The sequence below is a fragment of the Cherax quadricarinatus genome, unplaced genomic scaffold, assembly GCF_038502225.1.
Source record: "Cherax quadricarinatus isolate ZL_2023a unplaced genomic scaffold, ASM3850222v1 Contig176, whole genome shotgun sequence".
NCBI lineage: Eukaryota > Metazoa > Arthropoda > Malacostraca > Decapoda > Parastacidae > Cherax > Cherax quadricarinatus.
In genome coordinates, this window is record NW_027195202.1 from 139882 (window position 1) to 160000 (window position 20119).

The 20119-nt window shown below is 43.1% G+C and overlaps 1 protein-coding gene across 2 annotated transcripts in view; it reads right to left on the bottom strand.

Moving 5' to 3' along the window:
- TppII (Tripeptidyl-peptidase II) overlaps positions 1-20119 on the bottom strand; it is an 82274-nt gene that overhangs the window by 42533 nt on the left and 19622 nt on the right. For both annotated transcript variants that reach the window (XM_070080155.1, XM_070080154.1), the window contains exons 3-12: positions 19843-19971; positions 18054-18221; positions 15818-16017; positions 11410-11573; positions 9259-9363; positions 7363-7498; positions 6531-6727; positions 5575-5710; positions 2133-2292; positions 1210-1390 (exon numbers count right to left, since the gene is read on the bottom strand). In XM_070080155.1, the coding sequence (XP_069936256.1) occupies positions 1210-1390; positions 2133-2292; positions 5575-5710; positions 6531-6727; positions 7363-7498; positions 9259-9363; positions 11410-11573; positions 15818-16017; positions 18054-18221; positions 19843-19971 (1576 nt within the window). The remainder of the gene's footprint in view (positions 1-1209; positions 1391-2132; positions 2293-5574; positions 5711-6530; positions 6728-7362; positions 7499-9258; positions 9364-11409; positions 11574-15817; positions 16018-18053; positions 18222-19842; positions 19972-20119) is intronic.

Sequence of the window (20119 nt, forward strand, 5' to 3'; positions counted from 1 at the left end):
CTTTTACCTAACATATTGTCGATAATTCTACCAACATTAATACACAGTTAGTACTACGACTGTCATGCAAAGCCTGTGTGTGTTTACCTGGAGTTTACCTGGAGAGAGTTCTGAGGGTCAATGGCCCCGCGGCCCGGTCTGTGACCAGGCCTCCTGGTGGATCAGAGCCTGATCAACCAGGCTGTTACTGCTGGCTGCACGCAAACCAACATACGAGCCACAGCCCGGCTGGTCAGGTACCGACTTTAGGTGCTTGTCCACCTAAAGTCGGTTCCTGACCAGCCGGGCTGTGGCTTGTACGTTGGTTTGCGTGCAGCCAGCAGTAACAGCCTGGTTGATCAGGCTCTGATCCACCAGGAGGCCTGGTCACAGACCGGGCCGCGGGGCCATTGACCCTCAGAACTCTCTCCAGGTAAACTCCAGGTAAACACACACAGGCTTTGCATGACAATCGTAGTACTAACTGTGTATTAATGTTGGTAGAATTATCGACTAATGTGTGCTCCTTGCCACCCATGAAATCATTGTTCAGTGGCTTCACGACTGTCAGTAAGGTGTTGTTTGGTTTATTGTTTGCTATTATGTGGTAATTTCCTCATGATGCAGTAAACTTACTAGCCTGGCTAGATTAGGTTAGCTTAGGATAGATTAGATCAGGATAGGTTAGGTTAGGCTAGATTAGACTAGGTCAGGTTACATTAGACTAGGTCAGGTTACATTAGACTAGGTCAGGTTACATTAGACTAGGTCAGGTTACATTAGACTAGGTCAGGTTACATTAGACTAGGTCAGGTTACATTAGACTAGGTCAGGTTACATTAGACTAGGTCAGGTTACATTAGACTAGGTCAGGTTACATTAGACTAGGTCAGGTTACATTAGACTAGGTCAGGTTACATTAGACTAGGTCATGCTACATTAGACTAGGTCAGGTTACATTAAACTAGGTCAGGTTACATTAGACTAGGTCAGGTTACATTAGACTAGGTCAGGTTACATTAGACTAGGTCAGGTTACATTAGACTAGGTCAGGTTACATTAGACTAGGTCAGGTTACATTAGACTAGGTCATGTTACATTAGACTAGGTCATGTTACATTAAACTAGGTCAGGTTACATTAGACTAGGTCAGGTTAGAAAAGGTTAGAATACATCATGTTAGTTTTTTGTTCAATGGTAATTTCTTCATGACGCAGTATACAAACTTACCAGCCTGGGTTTCATTTAACATAACAGGTTCGACCATGATTGACATATCTATTGGCTTGTCTGCCTTCCAGTTGCGTATATGTATGCCCTTCCTCCTGTCGCTGCCGCACTCCACTGTGAAGCGTACCTTGTCCTCCACACCATTGGAGTGCTCCAGCAAGTGTTCCACAGCTCGGTCTACCTTCAAAGCAAGCGAAGAGAATTAAATCTGGTCCCTGAAAACACGAAGAATGCAAATGTACGGAGAATTTTAAATGTGCAAAAAATGCTCGAGAATCTTTTGTCCGTAAGCCATATGTGTCGAAAGAGGTGACTAAAATGCCGGGAGGAAGGGGCTAGTAACCCCTTCTCCATGGACGAAGTTCTTTGTCTCCACAGATGACTCAATGCATCACCTTTTAAATTCTAGAAACATGAAGAACAACACGAACATCAGGATCATATCAAGAAACAACAGGAACAGTATGAACATCAAGAACATAATAACAGTGCTCACCTGGATCAAACCATGGCCCTGGGCAAAAACATCAACATCAAGAACATAACCTCAAGAACAAGAACAGTATGAACATCAAGAACACAAGAAAGAACAAGAAGAGTACTCACCTGGATCAAGCCGTGGCCCTGGGTAAAAACATCAACATTAAGAACAAGAACATTATGAACATCAAGATCATAACCTCAAGAACAAGAACAGTATGAACATCAAGAACATAACCTCAAGAACAACAGAATGAACATTAAGAACATAACCTCAAGAACAAGAACAGTATGAACATCAAGAACAAAAGAAAGAACAAGAACAGTACTCACCTGGATCAAGCCGTGGCCCTGGGCAAAAACATCCACATCAAGAACATAACCTCAAAAACAAGAACAGTATGAACATCAAGAACACAAGAAAGAACAAGAACAGTACTCACCTGGATCAAGCCGTGGCCCTGGGCAAAAACATCCACATCAAGATTGAGGGAAGTGTTTTGTATTGAACGACGGACGGAGTACGGAGAATATGGAATGGACTTGAGCTTCAGCGCTGATATGATCAACGCCACGCAGCCAGCCGTGTGTGGAGATGCCATGCTGTAACACAGAGAGTGGTAGGAGCCTTGGTAATAGATTCATAACCTGGAACCTAACCTGCTGTATAAGTGGGGCCCTACAGTAACATGGAACCTAACCTGCTGTATAAGTGGGGCCCTACGGTAACATGGAACCTAACCTGCTGTATAAGTAGGGCCCTACAGTAACATGGAACCTAACCTGCTGTATAAGTGGGGCCCTACAGTAACATGGAACCTAACCTGCTGTATAAGTGGGGCCCTACAGTAACATGGAACCTAACCTGCTGTGTAAATGGGGCCCTACAGTAACATGGAACCTAACCTGCTGTATAAATGGGGTCCTACAGTAACATGGAACCTAACCTGCTGTGTAAATGGGGACCTACAGTAACATGGAACCTAACCTGCTGTATAAGTGGGGCCCTACAGTAACATGGAACCTAACCTGCTGTATAAGTGGGGCCCTACAGTAACATGGAACCTAACCTGCTGTGTAAATGGGGCCCTACAGTAACATGGAACCTAACCTGCTGTATAAATGGGGTCCTACAGTAACATGGAACCTAACCTGCTGTGTAAATGGGGACCTACAGTAACATGGAACCTAACCTGCTGTATAAGTGGGGCCCTACAGTAACATGGAACCTAACCTGCTGTATAAGTGGGGCCCTACAGTAACATGGAACCTAACCTGCTGTGTAAATGGGGCCCTACAGTAACATGGAACCTAACCTGCTGTATAAATGGGGTCCTACAGTAACATGGAACCTAACCTGCTGTGTAAATGGGGACCTACAGTAACATGGAACCTAACCTGCTGTGTAAATGGGGACCTACAGTAGCCTGGAACCTAACCTGCTGTATAAGCAGGGGCTCAACAGTAACCCAGAACCTAATTTACTGCATAAGCTGGTCCCTACAGTACTGACATTGTTTTAGAAAGACACGCAAGCCAACAATAGAACAAAAGTATGTCTTGTAAACACAATCAGTGGAGAGTTTTAACCCTTAAACTGTCCAAACGTAAATCTACGTTTGCACGCGTAACACTCCGACCTTGATTTTCTCCATAGGAAACAACGAAAAAAAAAAAAAAAGAAGTAGATCTACGTTCGGAGTGCTACATGAGCAAACGTAGATCTACGTTTGGACAGTTTGAGGGTTAAAAAATCTATATGACCCAATAAAATAACAAAGGCAAGACATTGTGATCTTACCTTTGTTCCAGTAGCTACGACTACTGAACACAAGACACTGGGTCTGGTGCTTGTCTGGTCAACCAGGCTGTTGCAATTGGCAACCTACTGACCTGTATGCTCCTCACAGCCTGGTTGATTCAGCACTTTTGTCAGGTAAATGGACACACACATATATGGAACATAAGACAGTGCGATTGTTTTGCTCACCAAACGTTTGAACAAGTAAAAACAAACAATATAGTACAGTATCCATCCCTGGTAACTACGGGGATACATTCCAAGACCTGCCGCCGGATACCTGAAACCATGGATAGTAACGAACCCTATATTTGAGCAATTTTTCGTTAACGCACATACCCATGATAAAGTTTAATTGATAAATTATGCACAGTAAGTCAGGAATTAGCACTTTTTCACTAATGGGAAGCACTTCACAGATTCTCTTAGGCTTTGAAGAACTCCCATCATTATCGCTTTTGCACAATGGACCCGAAAATAAGGGTTATTGTTGGGTCACGGTCAACCATGGATAACAGAAACCGTGGAAACTGGACCCGTAGATACGGTGGTCCTACTGTACGTGGACACAGCGAGACGCAGGAGCAGCAGACAATATTTTACTAGTTATACCAGTTTGGAGGGACATCTAAGCTGTCGTATCTGAGCGCCTCTGCAAAGACAGTGATTATGTATGAGTGATGGTGAAAGTGTTGAATGATGATGAAAGTTTTTTCTTTCTTTTTGGGTCACCCTGCCTCGGTGGGAAACAGCCGATGTGTTAAAAAAAAACAAAAGTGTCTACTTGTGGATTGGGGTTCTGTCTGGCAGGGTATCCTAAGACTATCCTAATAGCTTAGCATCTACGTGATGACTGCCCCGTGCCTATGAGTGTGGCAAAATTTTAAATCATACACAGGTCAATGTCCTATCCTCTCAAGTAACTTAACAACCATCACATTCTTAAGTCGTTACACGGTAATCAAACTTATCTAACATATACACATATAACCCGCATTTACAAAGTCACACTAATGAAAAGGAGAGAAGGAGGGAGTATATATAGGCCAGGAGGTGGTAGTAGTGGAGGTAGAAGGTAGTAGTGGGGAAGGTAGCTAGTGTGACTTCGTAAATGGTCCTAGTCGGACCAAAACGTCGTCATAAGCTCATCTTTTCTATGTGCGGGTTTTTGTGTATCGTTCCAGTCACGTTATTGTGCCTTTTTTTGTTATTTATTTAACATATTGTTGGTTGTTAGAAACATAAGAATGGAGGAAGATCGCAGCAGGCCTACTGGCCCATACAAGGCAGGTCTTCCTCAAAGTTAACCATTCTCACCCACCCATTTCTCCAACTTTTTCCCAAAGCTTCCCAAGAATTTGCTTCAATACCTAAGGTACTAATCAGACCCAACCCTTCTCACTCGTTTCTTGTTTAAAACGTGCTGGCCATCTCCCACCGAGGCAGGGTGACCTGAAAAAGAAACTTTCACCATCATTCACAATGTCACTGTCTTGCCAGAGGCGCAGAGATACAACAATTTAGATGTCACTCTAAACGGCAAATATCCCAAGCCCCTCCTTTAGTGTGCAGGCACTGTACTTCCCACCTCCAGGACTCAAGTCCTCAATCTTATACGTGTCCAATCTCTTGTAAAAGCTACACAAGGTTTTAGCTTCTATAACCCTACTTGGTAAATTGTTCCACTCATCCACAACTCTGTTTGAAAACCAGTATCCTCAATGTTATCAAAAATAAGCAGAAACAATGTGAAACCCTTCCAAGGTCTTTAACCCGTAAACGGTCCGAACGTATATATACATTTTTACCGCTAGTGCCCCAAACGTATATATACGTTTTATGTGTCCTACATTTAACATTACCACGATAAGCCTGAGTCGCCTAGACATGTGAGAATGGGTGTGAGCACTCACTGTGCACCATATTAAAATAATTGGGGATGCTTGGGTACCATATGCTCTTTTTTCCTATTAAAAAACAACAATGTTTTTTTTTTCTCAAAAAAGTTGGGGCAGTACGGTAGTGAACGTATATATATGTTTGGACCGTTTACGGGTTAAATAGAAATTGAAGTGTAAACTTACCTTGTTCCATTCATGAGCTGGTTGCTTCTCAGGGTAAAAGTTGGCACTGAGGTTATTGCTCCACCAGGCGCACACACTGTGACGCCTCTCGCTCCATCAGCTGTGGGGCCTCGAGACGACCACGTGTATGGACAACCTGCCAGGGAAACTTTGTTGTAGAAATAATAAGATCCAGCACCGTGGCTGGACCAATAGACCTACACTCGGAAACCGAACCTTATAATGATGTTTTGGGCCCTCCAACACCTTCAAGTCACAATAAGTGCCATTAAACAGTGCAACCAGGTCTTAATTAGCATGAATAATGAAACCATGAAGTGGTCCCATTATCAGAATTCACACTATTCGAATCGTGTGCAATTTTTACTCCTGATTTGAAGAGTTTGGGGGAAACTATTATTTATTTTATTTACACACTGGCCGTCTCCCACCAAGGCAGGGTGACCCGAAAAAGAAAAACTTTCACCATCATTCAGTCCATCACTGTCTTGCCAGAGGTGCTTTACACTACAGTTATAAAACTGCAACATTAACACCCCTCCTTCAGAGTGCAGACACTGTACTTCCCATCCCCACAACTCTAAGTCCTGGAGGTGCGAATCAAAATTTGCACTGTTCAAACTTGCACTAATAGCAACATGACTGTAGCAGAGATTTGGCCAAAATGTAATCATAAGGTTCTAAGTGTAGGTCTTAGGTGAAATACATCACAAAAAAGTAAATTCTACATAATAAGTCGCTGTATAGCCCTTGTGGCTTAGCGCTTCTTTTTGATTATAATAATAATACATAATGAGTAAAAAGTCACACTGCCGTGACTGGAACAACACGCAAATAACCCGTACTTACTGTACTGCGAGTTTATTACTGAAAACAATGAGATACACCAGAAGTTTCTCTATCCTTTCTATTAATCTATTACACTAAGAGTTTATTAATGAAACACTGAGACACACCAGGAAGTTTCTCTATCATGGAGTACTCAGCCATCATCATATCGGGGGAGACAAACGCTCCAACTCCGATGATGGAGTCACTCTGAAAGTCTGGAGGCACTCCGACCGTAGCCAAGGCAGGACCGTGGTTTCCCGCAGAGGCTACCCACATCACTCCATATTTATTGACCACTTCATGCGCCAGTTCTCCCAACCGACTGAAATTAACGAGAAAACATGTGAATGTGTGACCCGAAAAAGAAGAAAATCTTTCACCATCGTTCACTCCACCACTGTCTTGCCAGAGGTACTTTACACTACAGTTATAAAACCGCAACATTAACACCCCTCCTTAAGAGTGCAGACACTGTACTTCCCACCTCCAGGACTCAAGTCCTGCTAACCAGTCCCCCCGAATCCCTTCAAAAATATTACTTTGCTCACACTCGAACAGCACATCAAGTCATAACAACCATTTGACTACACTCCTAACACACACACACACACACACACACGCTTGCTGGATGTAATAAAAATAATAATCGTAACTAAGTACTAAACCCACAAGGGTCATGTGTGAATGGGTAAACCCCTACATGGCCAGAAAATTAAAACAGTATAATCTTTATATTAAATTAAAGCGCACACTACAAATAATCTATGTTTTTTAATACACCAATCATGTCCCGCCAGGGCAGGGTGACCTAAAAAAGACATGATCTAGTAATATTATTAAGACATGATCTAGTAATATTATTGCTTAAGACATGATATAGTGGTATGTGACAAAAGTCACTATCTTCTGCAGTACAAAAATCAACACGTCAAAAACACGAATAGTAAAGTGTCATACCCAGAGTCGGACCAATGAGCATGTTCTCCATAACTCATGTTTATAACATCAACTTCGTAGAAGGGATTCTTCATAACTCTCAGCATGGCCCGAGCCAGCGCTGTTCCCGTCTCCATGCTGTTAATACGATTGTCACCTGAAAGTAGCAGAATAAACACAAAACTTATTGAGATAGAATAAAGTAATATTTTTATTTTAAAGGCTATTTCATTTTTTAATACATCGGCCGTTTCTCCACTCACTCCACCACTGTCTTGCCAGAGGTGTGCTGACACTGCATTGAAAAAACTCCAACATATCAACACCCTCCTTCAGAGTGCAGGCACTATACTTGCCACCTCCAGGACACAAGTCCAGCTAACCAGTTCCCCTGAATCCCTTCATAAATGTTACTTTGCTTACACTCCAACAGCACATCAAGTCATAACCATTTACATCCACTCCTATCTAACACACACATTTACATGCAAGCTTGTTGGAAGTCCAAGCCCTTTCACACAAAAACCTCCTTTACCCTCTCCCTCCAACCTTTCCTAGGATGACCCTTACCCCGCCTCCCCTTCAGTACAGATTTATACACCCTCCAAGTCATCCTATTTTGTTCCATTCTCTCTATATGTTCCCAGTAAAACTGAAAAGCATCTAATATTTTATGTGAAGTACTAAACCCATATGAGTTACTAAGTTGTTAATGCTCAAGCATGTCTGCCAGTCACCAGACAGTCACAATGCCGTTTATGACTAACATGTTAATGGTAAAGAACAAAAAGGTACAATACCGTGTCTGGAACAGTACACAAATAACCTGCACGAGAGAGAGAACCTTACCACGACATTTTGGCCCAACCTGAAGCATTTACAAAGTCGCAAATGAGTAGGAATAGGAATAACCTGTCAGGAAACAGGAGAGGTGTTTCCTGACAGGTCTTAAGTCATATGACGACTCACAGCTGGAGCTTTTGGTCATCTGACCAAGGACTTCCGCTGGCTCACCGCTCCAACCCGACAAAAATCATGGTTATGATTATAACCATTAGTACTGATATGTCTTACACCAATGAGTGAGGGAGGAAGCCAGTATATATAGGCAAGGACAGGGACCGACTCCCTCACACTGTGTCAGTGTGACACAAATGGTCCATTTGTGTGTTGTTACTAGTCAAACCCATTAAACACAAAGTCAACACCTACCTACAGTAATGATTAATAAGACACATGTGCACATGTTGTGTATTTATACGTATATGATTCTAAACTGTTGTATTCTGAGCACCTCTGCAAAAGCAGTGATAATGTGTGAGTGTGGTGAAAGTGTTGAATGATGATGAAAGTATTTTCTTTTTGGGGATTTTCTTTCTTTTTTGGGTCACCCTGCCTCGGTGGGAGACGACCGACTTGTTGGAGAGAAAAAAAAAAAAAAGAAAAAAAAAAAAAAAATGTGCAACAGTTGGGGAACTTTATTGCTGAAATGCTCCATCTATGTTGCAGACTTCTTCAGTAAAATATTGAGGACTGAAAGCAGCAGAAGTGTCAAGGGAAGGTGATGTAATCAGTCCATTAACCTTGTAGGGATAGTTTGAGGTGGTCAGTCCCTCAGCCTGGAAAAAGAGTTCAGCTCCACGGTCTGGAACTCTTCGCCAAGCTGAGGGATTGACAACCTTAAAGCACCCCTACAAGGTTCGTGGACTGATCATATCACCTTGACCTCGACACTTCTGAAGAAGCCAACCACGTAGTCAACACATACCTTATCTTTACCTTTGATGAGTTTCCAGAGTCTACTCCCAGAGCCCAGCCATGAGTCAGGTTCTTCTGGTGCTAGCCTGGTCAACCAGGCTGTTTCTGCTGGTGGCCCACCAACCCAACCCAACTGTTGCAATACAACTGTCAACTTACCTATGGTAATGGAGACTATCTGAGCACCAGGAGCTATACCGTTTTTTTCTGGATTGTCGGGAAAATTGGCTGAAGCAATGGACGCCACGTGTGTACCATGACTGGCTGAAAAAAAAAAAATACAAAAATTTGGGGATATTTGCAGTCTTGAACCATAGTATCGGTACATCTCTGGCAAGACAGTGATGGAGTGAGTGATGGTAAAAGTTTCTTCTTTTTTGGGTCACCCTGCCTAGGTGGGAGAGCGCCAGTGTTAAAAAATAAATGTACTGAATTTTTAACGCACTGGCAGTCTCCCACCAAAGTAGGATGGCCCCAAAACGCTTTCACCGTCTTCTATACAATCACCGTCTTCTCTGAAGTATGCTGACACCACAGCTCATGTCTATATAAATGAATTTAAATCTACATAAACATATATTTAAATCTATATAAACATATATTTAAGTCTATTAAAATGTATAGGTACTCCTCAACTTACGGCCAGTGTGTTGAAAGAAGAAAGAATGTGAATACAGTGGTACCTCAAGTTTTGATCAGCTCCCAACTCAAATAATTATGTAAGTGTATTTTTGTAAGTGCTTTTGTAAGTGTATTTTTGGGGTTCTGAAATGGACTAATCTAATTTACATTATTCCTTATGGGAACAAATTTGTTCGGTATCGGCACTCGAACAGCCGTCTGGAATGAATTAATTTCGTAACACGAGGTACCACTGTATATGCTAAATAACTATTGTCTCTGAATAGGTAATTATTTATTATTTTTATTTTTTTTTATTATCACACTGGCCTATTCCCACCAAGGCAGGGTGGTCCACCAAGGCAGGGTGGACCACCAAGGCAGGGTGATCCACCAAGGCAGGGTGGACCGCCAAGGTAGGGTGGCCACCAAGGCAGGGTGGACCACCAAGGCTGGGTGGTCCACCAAGGCAGGGTGGACCACCAAGGCAGGGTGGACCCACCAAGGCAGGGTGACCCACCAAGGTAGGGTGGCCGCAAAGGCAGGGTGGACCACCAAGGCAGGGTGATCCACCAAGGCAGGGTGGACCGCCAAGGTAGGGTGGCCACCAAGGCAGGGTGACCCACCAAGGTAGGGTGGCCGCAAAGGCAGGGTGGACCACCAAGGCAGGGTGGACCACCAAGGCAGGGTGATCCACCAAGGCAGGGTGGACCGCCAAGGTAGGGTGGCCACCAAGGCAGGGTGACCCACCAAGGCAGGGTGGCCCGAAAAAGAAAAACTTTCACCATCATTCACTCCATCACTGTCTTGCCAGAAGGGTGCTTTACACTACAGTTTTTAAACTGCAACATTAACACCCCTCCTTCAGAGTGCAGGCACTGTACTTCCCATCTCCAGGACTCAAGTCCGGCCTGCCGGTTTCCCTGAATCCCTTCATAAATGTTACTTTGCTCACACTCCAACAGCACGTCAAGTATTAAAAACCATTTGTCTCCATTCACTCCTATCAAACATGCTCACGCATGCCTGCTGGAAGTCCAAGCCCCTCGCACACAAAACCTCCTTTACCCCCTCCCTCCAACCTTTCCTAGGCCGACCCCTACCCCGCCTTCCTTCCACTACAGACTGATACACTCTTGAAGTCACTCTGTTTCGCTCCATTATCTCTACATGTCCGAACCACCTCAACAACCCTTCCTCAGCCCTCTGGACTGAGGAATAGGTAAATAAACCAATAATTACTGTAACTAAATACCAGTCAATAAATGAATACAAGTTAGGGACTTGTTTCCTTCATGTTGGGTAATTATCTTAAGTTTCACCTCCAGAGTACCGTATTTTATGGCTTATAAGACTTATTTTAGTTCAATGGCTCGGCATCGGACGTAAATGAGAAGCTACAGCCCACCCCACACCCCAAACTTACAGCTCCCATCACTGACCTTCAGTTTATAGGATGCAGGGTGGTTTTTGGAGACATTTTATGGGGGAAAACAAATGAGTAATAAGCCGCAAAATACAGTAATTGTTTCTGCAGCATCATAGAGTTGAAATATTTTAAGTCGAACCATCCTGAGTTGAGTAGCACTTGTATGTTGCTTATTCACATGCATAACACACATCAAGAGGTGCTTAACTGAACCATCAAAACATCAGCATGATAAACACCAAAGATGCCGCATAACTTACAGCACATGCCAACGATTTCCAGTATATTCCCATTATTATGCACATTGACGGAAATGTTGTACTGGTCGGCAGCGGTGAGGGACGCCCACTGGTGAGTGACTCTGTATTCTCCCAAGTGGACGCCAGACTCCAGCTCCCCACACTCTGAAGTGTCGATACAAGCCCTGCAACAAATATATTAAGTGGTGAAAGACATAATAATAATAAAACTTTCGTTTTTCCTTTTGGGCCGCCCTGCCTCGGTGGGATACCGCATGTGTGTTGAACAAGCATATATATACACACCCCTCTGGGTTTTCTTCTATTTTCTTTCTAGTTCTTGTTCTTGTTTATTTCCTCTTGCTCCATGGGGAAGTGGAACAGAATTCTTCCTCCGTAAGCCATGCGTGTTGTAAGAGGCGACTAAAATACCGGGAGCAAGGGGCTAGTAACCTCTTCTCCTGTATATATTACTAAATGTAAAAGGAGAAACTTTTGTTTTTCCTTTTGGGCCACCCCGCCTCGGTGGGAAACGGCTGGTGTGTTGAAAGAAAGAATAATAATAATAATACCTAGGTAGTAGGTTGGTAGACAGCAACCACCCAGGGAGTTACTGCCGTCCTGCCAAGCGAGTGTAAAACAAAAGCCTGTAATTGTTTTACATAATGGAGGGATTGCTGGCATCTTTTTTCTGTCTCATAAACATGCAAGATTTCAGGTACGTCTTGCTACTTCTACTTACACTTAGGTCACACTACACATACATGTACAAGCATATATATACACACCCCTCTGGGTTTTCTTCCATTTTCTTACTAGTTCTTGTTTATTTCCTCTTATCTCCATGGGGAAGTGGAACAGAATTCTTCCTTCATAAGCCATGCATGTCGTAAGAGGCGACTAAAATGACGGGAGCAAGGGGCTAGTAACTCCTTCTGTATACATTACTAAAGTTAAAAAGAGAAACTTTCATTTTTGGGCCGTCCTGTCTCGGTGGGATATGGACAGTGCATTCAAAGAAGTAATGTGTGTACTGTATATGCATTTTTTTAGGTCTAGCTCTATTGTTCACTTAATACATGATAGTATAAACATGTTGTCAGGCTTTTACATGCATTTGAAAGAAAAAAAAAAACTTTCACTATATAGAACCTGCTGTATAAGTGAGGTTCTACAGTAGCCTGGAACCTAACCTGCTGTGTAAGTGAGGTTCTACAGTAGCCTGGAACCTAACCTGCTGTATAAGTGAGGTTCTACAGTAGCCTGGAACCTAACCTGCTGTATAAGTGAGGTTCTACAGTAGCCTGGAACCTAACCTGCTGTATAAGTGAGGTTCTACAGTAGCCTGGAACCTAACCTGCTGTATAAGTGAGGTTCTACAGTAGCCTGGAACCTAACCTGCTGTATAAGTGAGGTTCTACAGTAGCCTGGAACCTAACCTGCTGTATAAGTGAGGTTCTACAGTAGCCTGGAACCTAACCTGCTGTATAAGTGAGGTTCTACAGTAGCCTGGAACCTAACCTGCTGTATAAGTGAGGTTCTACAGTAGCCTGGAACCTAACCTGCTGTATAAGTGAGGTTCTACAGTAGCCTGGAACCTAACCTGCTGTATAAGTGAGGTTCTACAGTAGCCTGGAACCTAACCTGCTGTATAAGTGAGGTTCTACAGTAGCCTGGAACCTAACCTGCTGTATAAGTGAGGTTCTACAGTAGCCTGGAACCTAACCTGCTGTATAAGTGAGGTTCTACAGTAGCCTGGAACCTAACCTGCTGTATAAGTGAGGTTCTACAGTAGCCTGGAACCTAACCTGCTGTATAAGTGAGGTTCTACAGTAGCCTGGAACCTAACCTGCTGTATAAGTGAGGTTCTACAGTAGCCTGGAACCTAACCTGCTGTATAAGTGAGGTTCTACAGTAGCCTGGAACCTAACCTGCTGTATAAGTGAGGTTCTACAGTAGCCTGGAACCTAACCTGCTGTATAAGTGAGGTTCTACAGTAGCCTGGAACCTAACCTGCTGTATAAGTGAGGTTCTACAGTAGCCTGGAACCTAACCTGCTGTATAAGTGAGGTTCTACAGTAGCCTGGAACCTAACCTGCTGTATAAGTGAGGTTCTACAGTAGCCTGGAACCTAACCTGCTGTATAAGTGAGGTTCTACAGTAGCCTGGAACCTAACCTGCTGTATAAGTGAGGTTCTACAGTAGCCTGGAACCTAACCTGCTGTATAAGTGAGGTTCTACAGTAGCCTGGAACCTAACCTGCTGTATAAGTGAGGTTCTACAGTAGCCTGGAACCTAACCTGCTGTATAAGTGAGGTTCTACAGTAGCCTGGAACCTAACCTGCTGTATAAGTGAGGTTCTACAGTAGCCTGGAACCTAACCTGCTGTAAAAGTGAGGTTCTACAGTAGCCTGGAACCTAACCTGATGTATAAGTGAGGTTCTGCAGTAGCCTGGAACCTAACCTGCTGTATAAGTGAGGTTCTACAGTAGCCTGGAACTTAACCTGCTGTATAAGTGAGGTTCTACAGTAGCCTGGAACCTAACCTGCTGTATAAGTGAGGTTCTACAGTAGCCTGGAACCAAACCTGCTGTATAAGCGAGGTTCTACAGTAGCCTGGAACCTAACCTGCTGTATAAGTGAGGTTCTACAGTAGCCTGGAACCAAACCTGCTGTATAAGCGAGGTTCTACAGTAGCCTAGAACCTAACCTGCTGTATAAGTGAGGTTCTACAGTAGCCTGGAACCAAACCTGCTGTATAAGCGAGGTTCTACAGTAGCCTGGAACCTAACCTGCTGTAAAAGTGAGGTTCTACAGTAGCCTGGAACCTAACCTGCTGTATAAGTGAGGTTCTACAGTAGCCTGGAACCAAACCTGCTGTATAAGCGAGGTTCTACAGTAGCCTGGAACCTAACCTGCTGTATAAGTGAGGTTCTCCAGTAGCCTGGAACCAAACCTGCTGTATAAGCGAGGTTCTACAGTAGCCTAGAACCTAACCTGCTGTATAAGTGAGGTTCTACAGTAGCCTGGAACCAAACCTGCTGTATAAGCGAGGTTCTACAGTAGCCTGGAACCTAACCTGCTGTAAAAGTGAGGTTCTACAGTAGCCTGGAACCTAACCTGCTGTATAAGTGAGGTTCTACAGTAGCCTGGAACCTAACCTGCTGTATAAGTGAGGCCCTACAGTAGCCTGGAACCTAACCTGCTGTATAAGTGAGGCCCTACAGTAGTCTGGAACCTAACCTGCTGTATAAGTGAGGCCCTACAGTAGCCTAGAACCTAACCTGCTGTATAAGTGAGGTTCTACAGTAGCCTGGAACCTAACCTGCTGTATAAGTGAGGCCCTTCAGTAGTCTGGAACCTAACCTGCTGTATAAGTGAGGCCCTACAGTAGCCTGGAACCTAACCTGCTGTATAACTGAGGCCCTACAGTAGCCTGGAACCTGCTGTATAAGCAAGGCCCTAGAGTAGCCTGGAACCTGCTGTATAAGCAAGGCCCTACAGTAGCCTGGAACCTGCTAAGTAAGGCCCTACAGTAGCCTGGAACCTGCTGTATAAGCAAGGGCCTACAGTAGCCTGGAACCTGCTGTATAAGCAAGGGCCTACAGTAGCCTGGAACCTGCTGTATAAGCAAGGGCCTACAGTAGCCTGGAACCTACTGTATAAGCAAGGCCCTACAGTAGCCTGGAACCTACTGTATAAGCAAGGCCCTACAGTAGCCTGGAACCTGCTGTATAAGTAAGGCCCTACAGTAGCCTGGAACCTGCTGTATAAGCAAGGCCCTACAGTAGCCTGGAACCTGCTGTATAAGCAAGGCCCTACAGTAGCCTGAAACCTGCTGTATAAGCAAGGCCCTACAGTAGCCCAGAACCTAACCTGCTGTATAAGCAAGGCCCTACAGTAGCCCAGAACCTAACCTGCTGTATAAGCAAGGCCCTACAGTAGCCCAGAACCTAACCTGCTGTATAAGCAAGGCCCTACAGTAGCCCAGAACCTAACCTGCTGTATAAGCAAGGCCCTACAGTAGCCCAGAACCTAACCTGCTGTATAAGCAAGGCCCTACAGTAGCCCAGAACCTAACCTGCTGTATAAGCAAGGCCCTACAGTAGCCCAGAACCTAACCTGCTGTATAAGCAAGGCCCTACAGTAGCCCAGAACCTAACCTGCTGTATAAGGAAGGCCCTACAGTAGCCCAGAACCTAACCTGCTGTATAAGCAAGGCCCTACAGTAGCTACTAACTTTAAGTAGATTTTTGCAATATTTACCAGTCATCTTACATGTTCATGGAACAAAGATCGGCAACACATTGACAGGTGCTAACAACACTCACCTCCACACCCCTCCATGACAGACAACAACACTCACAAATCATACATGGTTTGCTTGCAATCGTGTCATTACAATTTCATGAGTCACGATAACACTCACCTCCAAACCTCTCCATCATGATAGACAACACAATCATAGGCTGGTCCCAGGTCATTGTATTTCTTCTCGAGTGTGTTGAGCTGTGCAACCCTACTCTCCGCGTCCTCCTTCGTTAGCTTCTCAAATAAATTACTACTACTACTACCATTGCCGTTTGTGCTGCCGCTACTACTACTGCTGCTCTTGCTACTTTCTATGGACTGAAATGAGAGAGAGAGAGAGAGAGAGGAAATAGTAACACCTGCACAGAGCAAAAATTTGTATTTAATAAACATTATATTACTAAGACATGTGTGCAGTTTGGTATTTTTATTCAGAAATATTTTGCCTACATGGCAGGCATCTTCAGCCAAGTAAAGAGGAGTTAGGAGAAGCAGTAGGGATGCGACGAAGACACAATCTGTCCATCGCTCTTGAAAAAGTAGTTTTGAGGTGGTCAGTCCCTCACCCTTTAGAAGAGTTTTGCTCCACAGTCTGGAACACAGTCTTGGAACATTGTTCCAGACTATGGAGCAAGAACACTTCTCCAGGCTGAGGGACTGACCACCTCAAAACTACGTCTTCAAGGGTGAGGGACTGATTACATCGTCTTTACATCTCTACTGCTTCTGCTAACTCTTCAGTACTTGACTGAAGAAGCCTACTGTGTAAGCAAAACATGTCAGAATAAAGATACCCAACTGTTGTACATGTGCCTTACTTATCAACCTGTTGGTATTGTATACCCTTTTTATATTCAACATTATGTTATAGTCAGCTCTCTTAAAAGAACAAAACAAAAAGCACAATACTGTGACTGGAACAATACACAACCTGCACACAAGAATCTTACGATGATGTTTAGGTTCTACTTTGGACTTGTAAGTGGTCAAAGTCAGACTGAAACATCATCAGCTGTCTTTAAAGCTCCTCGTAAGGTGTACTTTTCAATTTGGAAAAATTTACATTTAGAATGGATATAGTAAAGCACTGGTTTGGTAACAGAGTTGTGGACGAGTGGAACAAACTTCAGAGTAGTGTCACTGTAGCTTTAAAAATAGCTTAGATAAATACACGAGTGAGTGTGGGTGGGCGTGACTTGAACCCGCTTGGCATGGACCAGTAGGCCTGCTGCAATGCTCCTTCCTTCTTATATTCTTAAGTTCTTAAACATGACTGAGAAAGAGCATCCAAAACGGCAAAGTTCATCAACAATAAAGACATTTCAATACACTATTTAATTCTGATTGTACTTTTTCTAAATACATTTACAAAGAAATATTGAAATATAGAGGAGCGTTACAGAGAGCTTGCTGCATTAAATAAGTGTAAACAGATGGGTTTGTGAAGGAAGAGGTTAACCATAGAACTGACGAAGGAAAAAAGGCGAGTGGAGCATTGAGGTATCTGTGGAGACAAAAAAAAAATATCCATGTAAGCAAAGAAGGGAATGTACAAGAGTATAGTGGTACCAACACTCTTATATGGGTGTGAAGCTTGGGTTGTAAACGTTGCAGTGAGGAGGCGGCTGGAGGCAGTGGAGATGTCCTGTCTAAGGGCAATGTGTGGTGTAAATATTATGCAGAGAATTCGTAGTGTGGAAATTAGAAGAAGGTGTGGAGTTAATAAAAGTATTAGTCAGAGGGCTGAAGAGGGGTTGTTGAGGTGGTTTGGTCATTTAGAGAGAATGGATCAGAGTAGAATGACATGGAGAACGTATAAATCTGTAGGGGAAGGAAGGCGGGGTAGGGGTTATCCCCAAAATGGTTGGAGGGAAGGGATAAAGGAGGTTTTGTGGGCGAGGGGCTTGGACTTCCACAAGCGTGCATGAGCACGTTACATAGAAGTGAATGGAGACGAATGGTTTTTAGGGACCTGACAAGCTGTTGGAATGTGAGCAGGGTAATATTTTGTGAAGAGATTCAGGGAAACCACTTAGCCTGACTTAAGTCCTGGAAATGGGAAGTACAATGCTTGCACTTTACAGGAGGGGTTTGGGAGATTGGCATTTTCCAGGTACATCTAAGCTGTCATATCTGAGCGCCTCTGCAAAGACAGTGATTATGTATGAGTGATGGTGAAAGTGTTGAATGACGAAAGTTTTTTTTCTTTCTTTTTGGGTCACCCTGCCTTGGTGGGAAACAGCCGAAGTGTTAAAGAAAACATACAAAAAACAAAAATAAAAGATTCCAAATGGATGAACAGGAGACAAAAGCATCTATCAGAAGAGAAGAGAAATTCATAGGAGTGGCCCTACCTGTACTTTCCGCTGAGCTTCTGCTAACAACTCTTTGTGGATCGGATCCCAATTTTTTTCTTTTCTCTCCCTAGCAACTCTCTCGCGTAATCGTTGAGGGTAAAGTGCGTATGCACTCTTCACACCAATGTGGTACTTCCCTGAAGGATTGACCCAAGATTCGGGAACCTGCAAAATATATACAATATAGTCTATCTCTTTTATACAACTAGCCCTTGACTTACAAACACATTGAGAATCTTCTGCATTATATCATTATTATATCATTATTGCATATATCATTATTATACAAAATACAGGTCCCCAACATGTTCCTAAGTTGAAGACTTCCTGTATTATATTATACAAATTCAAGAGGTTCCTAATATGTTCTCAAGTCGAGGACTAACCGTATACTCAGGTCTTAATGCAAACGATAACCTCTAGATTTAAGGCACAGTACTTATAGGGGCAAGTAGCGGATTGGAATTCGGCAAGGGTGCTTTCTGATAAATAAACAGTGAAATTTCTTTTTTTTTTTTTTGCCATAAATCTGCAAAAATCAATCTGATCGATTTACCTCTATGTAGCAGAATACAGCTACATTAGAAATCTAGTAAACTTGGGTTTACACTGTATACTGGTACTCCTCACTTAACAGGTGAGTTCCATTAAGAGAGAGACTGCAAGCAAACTGGTTGTTAAACCAAGGAGCAGCCCCTTACTGATATTTCAAGCAAACTGGTTGTTAAACCAAGGAGCAGCCCCTTACTGATATTTCAAGCAAACTGGTTGTTAAACCAAGGAGCAGCCCCTTACTGATATTTCAAGCATACTGTACTGGTAGTGGGTTTGTGTCAGTCATCTACAGATACTGTTTTAATGTTACCTAGCACCTTTATATTTTTAGAAAATTAAAAATAGAACTAGGCATTAAAAAACAATAAAAAAGTAAAATACACATACAGTCCACTGGTCAGAGCGCTGGTCATAAGTCTGAGTGACGTACTCGTTTACCGACGACTCAGACTTAAGACTGGCTCTCTGACCAGTATGCATACCTAAATAATGTATATTAGAGCTGATTTCCTCTACTCAGTTTATTACAATATACAGTACACTACTGTATAAACATTTAAAACTATACTAAAAATATTATAAATGGTGAAAAGGTGAAATTAAAATAATATCAGATGGTTGACACAAACCCACTACCATTATAGTATGCTCCTTATTTATTGACAAATTCGTTTGCTGTCTTGGTCTTAGGAACGCAACTCCGTCGTTAAGTGAGGAGAGGCTGTACTTAGATGTTTTTAAAAAGAGTTCTCCCACATATACAACATTACTAGAAGTACAGTGGACCCCCGGTTAACGAACTTTTTTCATTCCAGTAGTATGTTCAGGTGCCAGTACTGACCGAATTTTTTCCCATAAGGAATATTGTGAAGTAGATTAGTCCATTTCAGACCCCCAAACATACACGTACAAGCGCACTTACATAAATACACTTACATAATTGGTCGCGTTTGGAGGTGATCGTTAAGCGGGGGTCCACTGTATTCTCTCTCTCTCTTTAAATATTAATAAAGGCATGTTTAACATTAAGCGCAATATTACTCATCATCATGTCATGCAAAAGTTGTAACTCATCATCTAGTAAGCCATGGAACGGGTGGGAATTGAACCCTTAGCAAGTGGCCTGGAATTTCACAACTCCCGAAATGCTCAGGCATGCTAGTGGCTTTCTTTGTGCCGAACAATGGGTTCAATCCTGGCCAGTACCGTGGTTTGTTTGCAATCGTGTCACCTTAAGCTTGCGTCCACTAAGGCCGGATATGACGCCCTCGGTAGGCTCAACCACCGTCGATGTGTCGACGTCGCCTGCCCCCGAAGCATCAATTCTGTCTATTACTTTTACTTTATCTTCTGTTGTTACCTGTAAATATAAAAAATACAGTGTAGTATACAGGATACAGTGAATATTCTTATTTATAAATTGGCTGGTTTACACTAGGGTAGAGTTATAAAAAAAAAAAAACACATTCACCATCATTTACTTCCTTGCCATCTTTCCAGAAATGAAC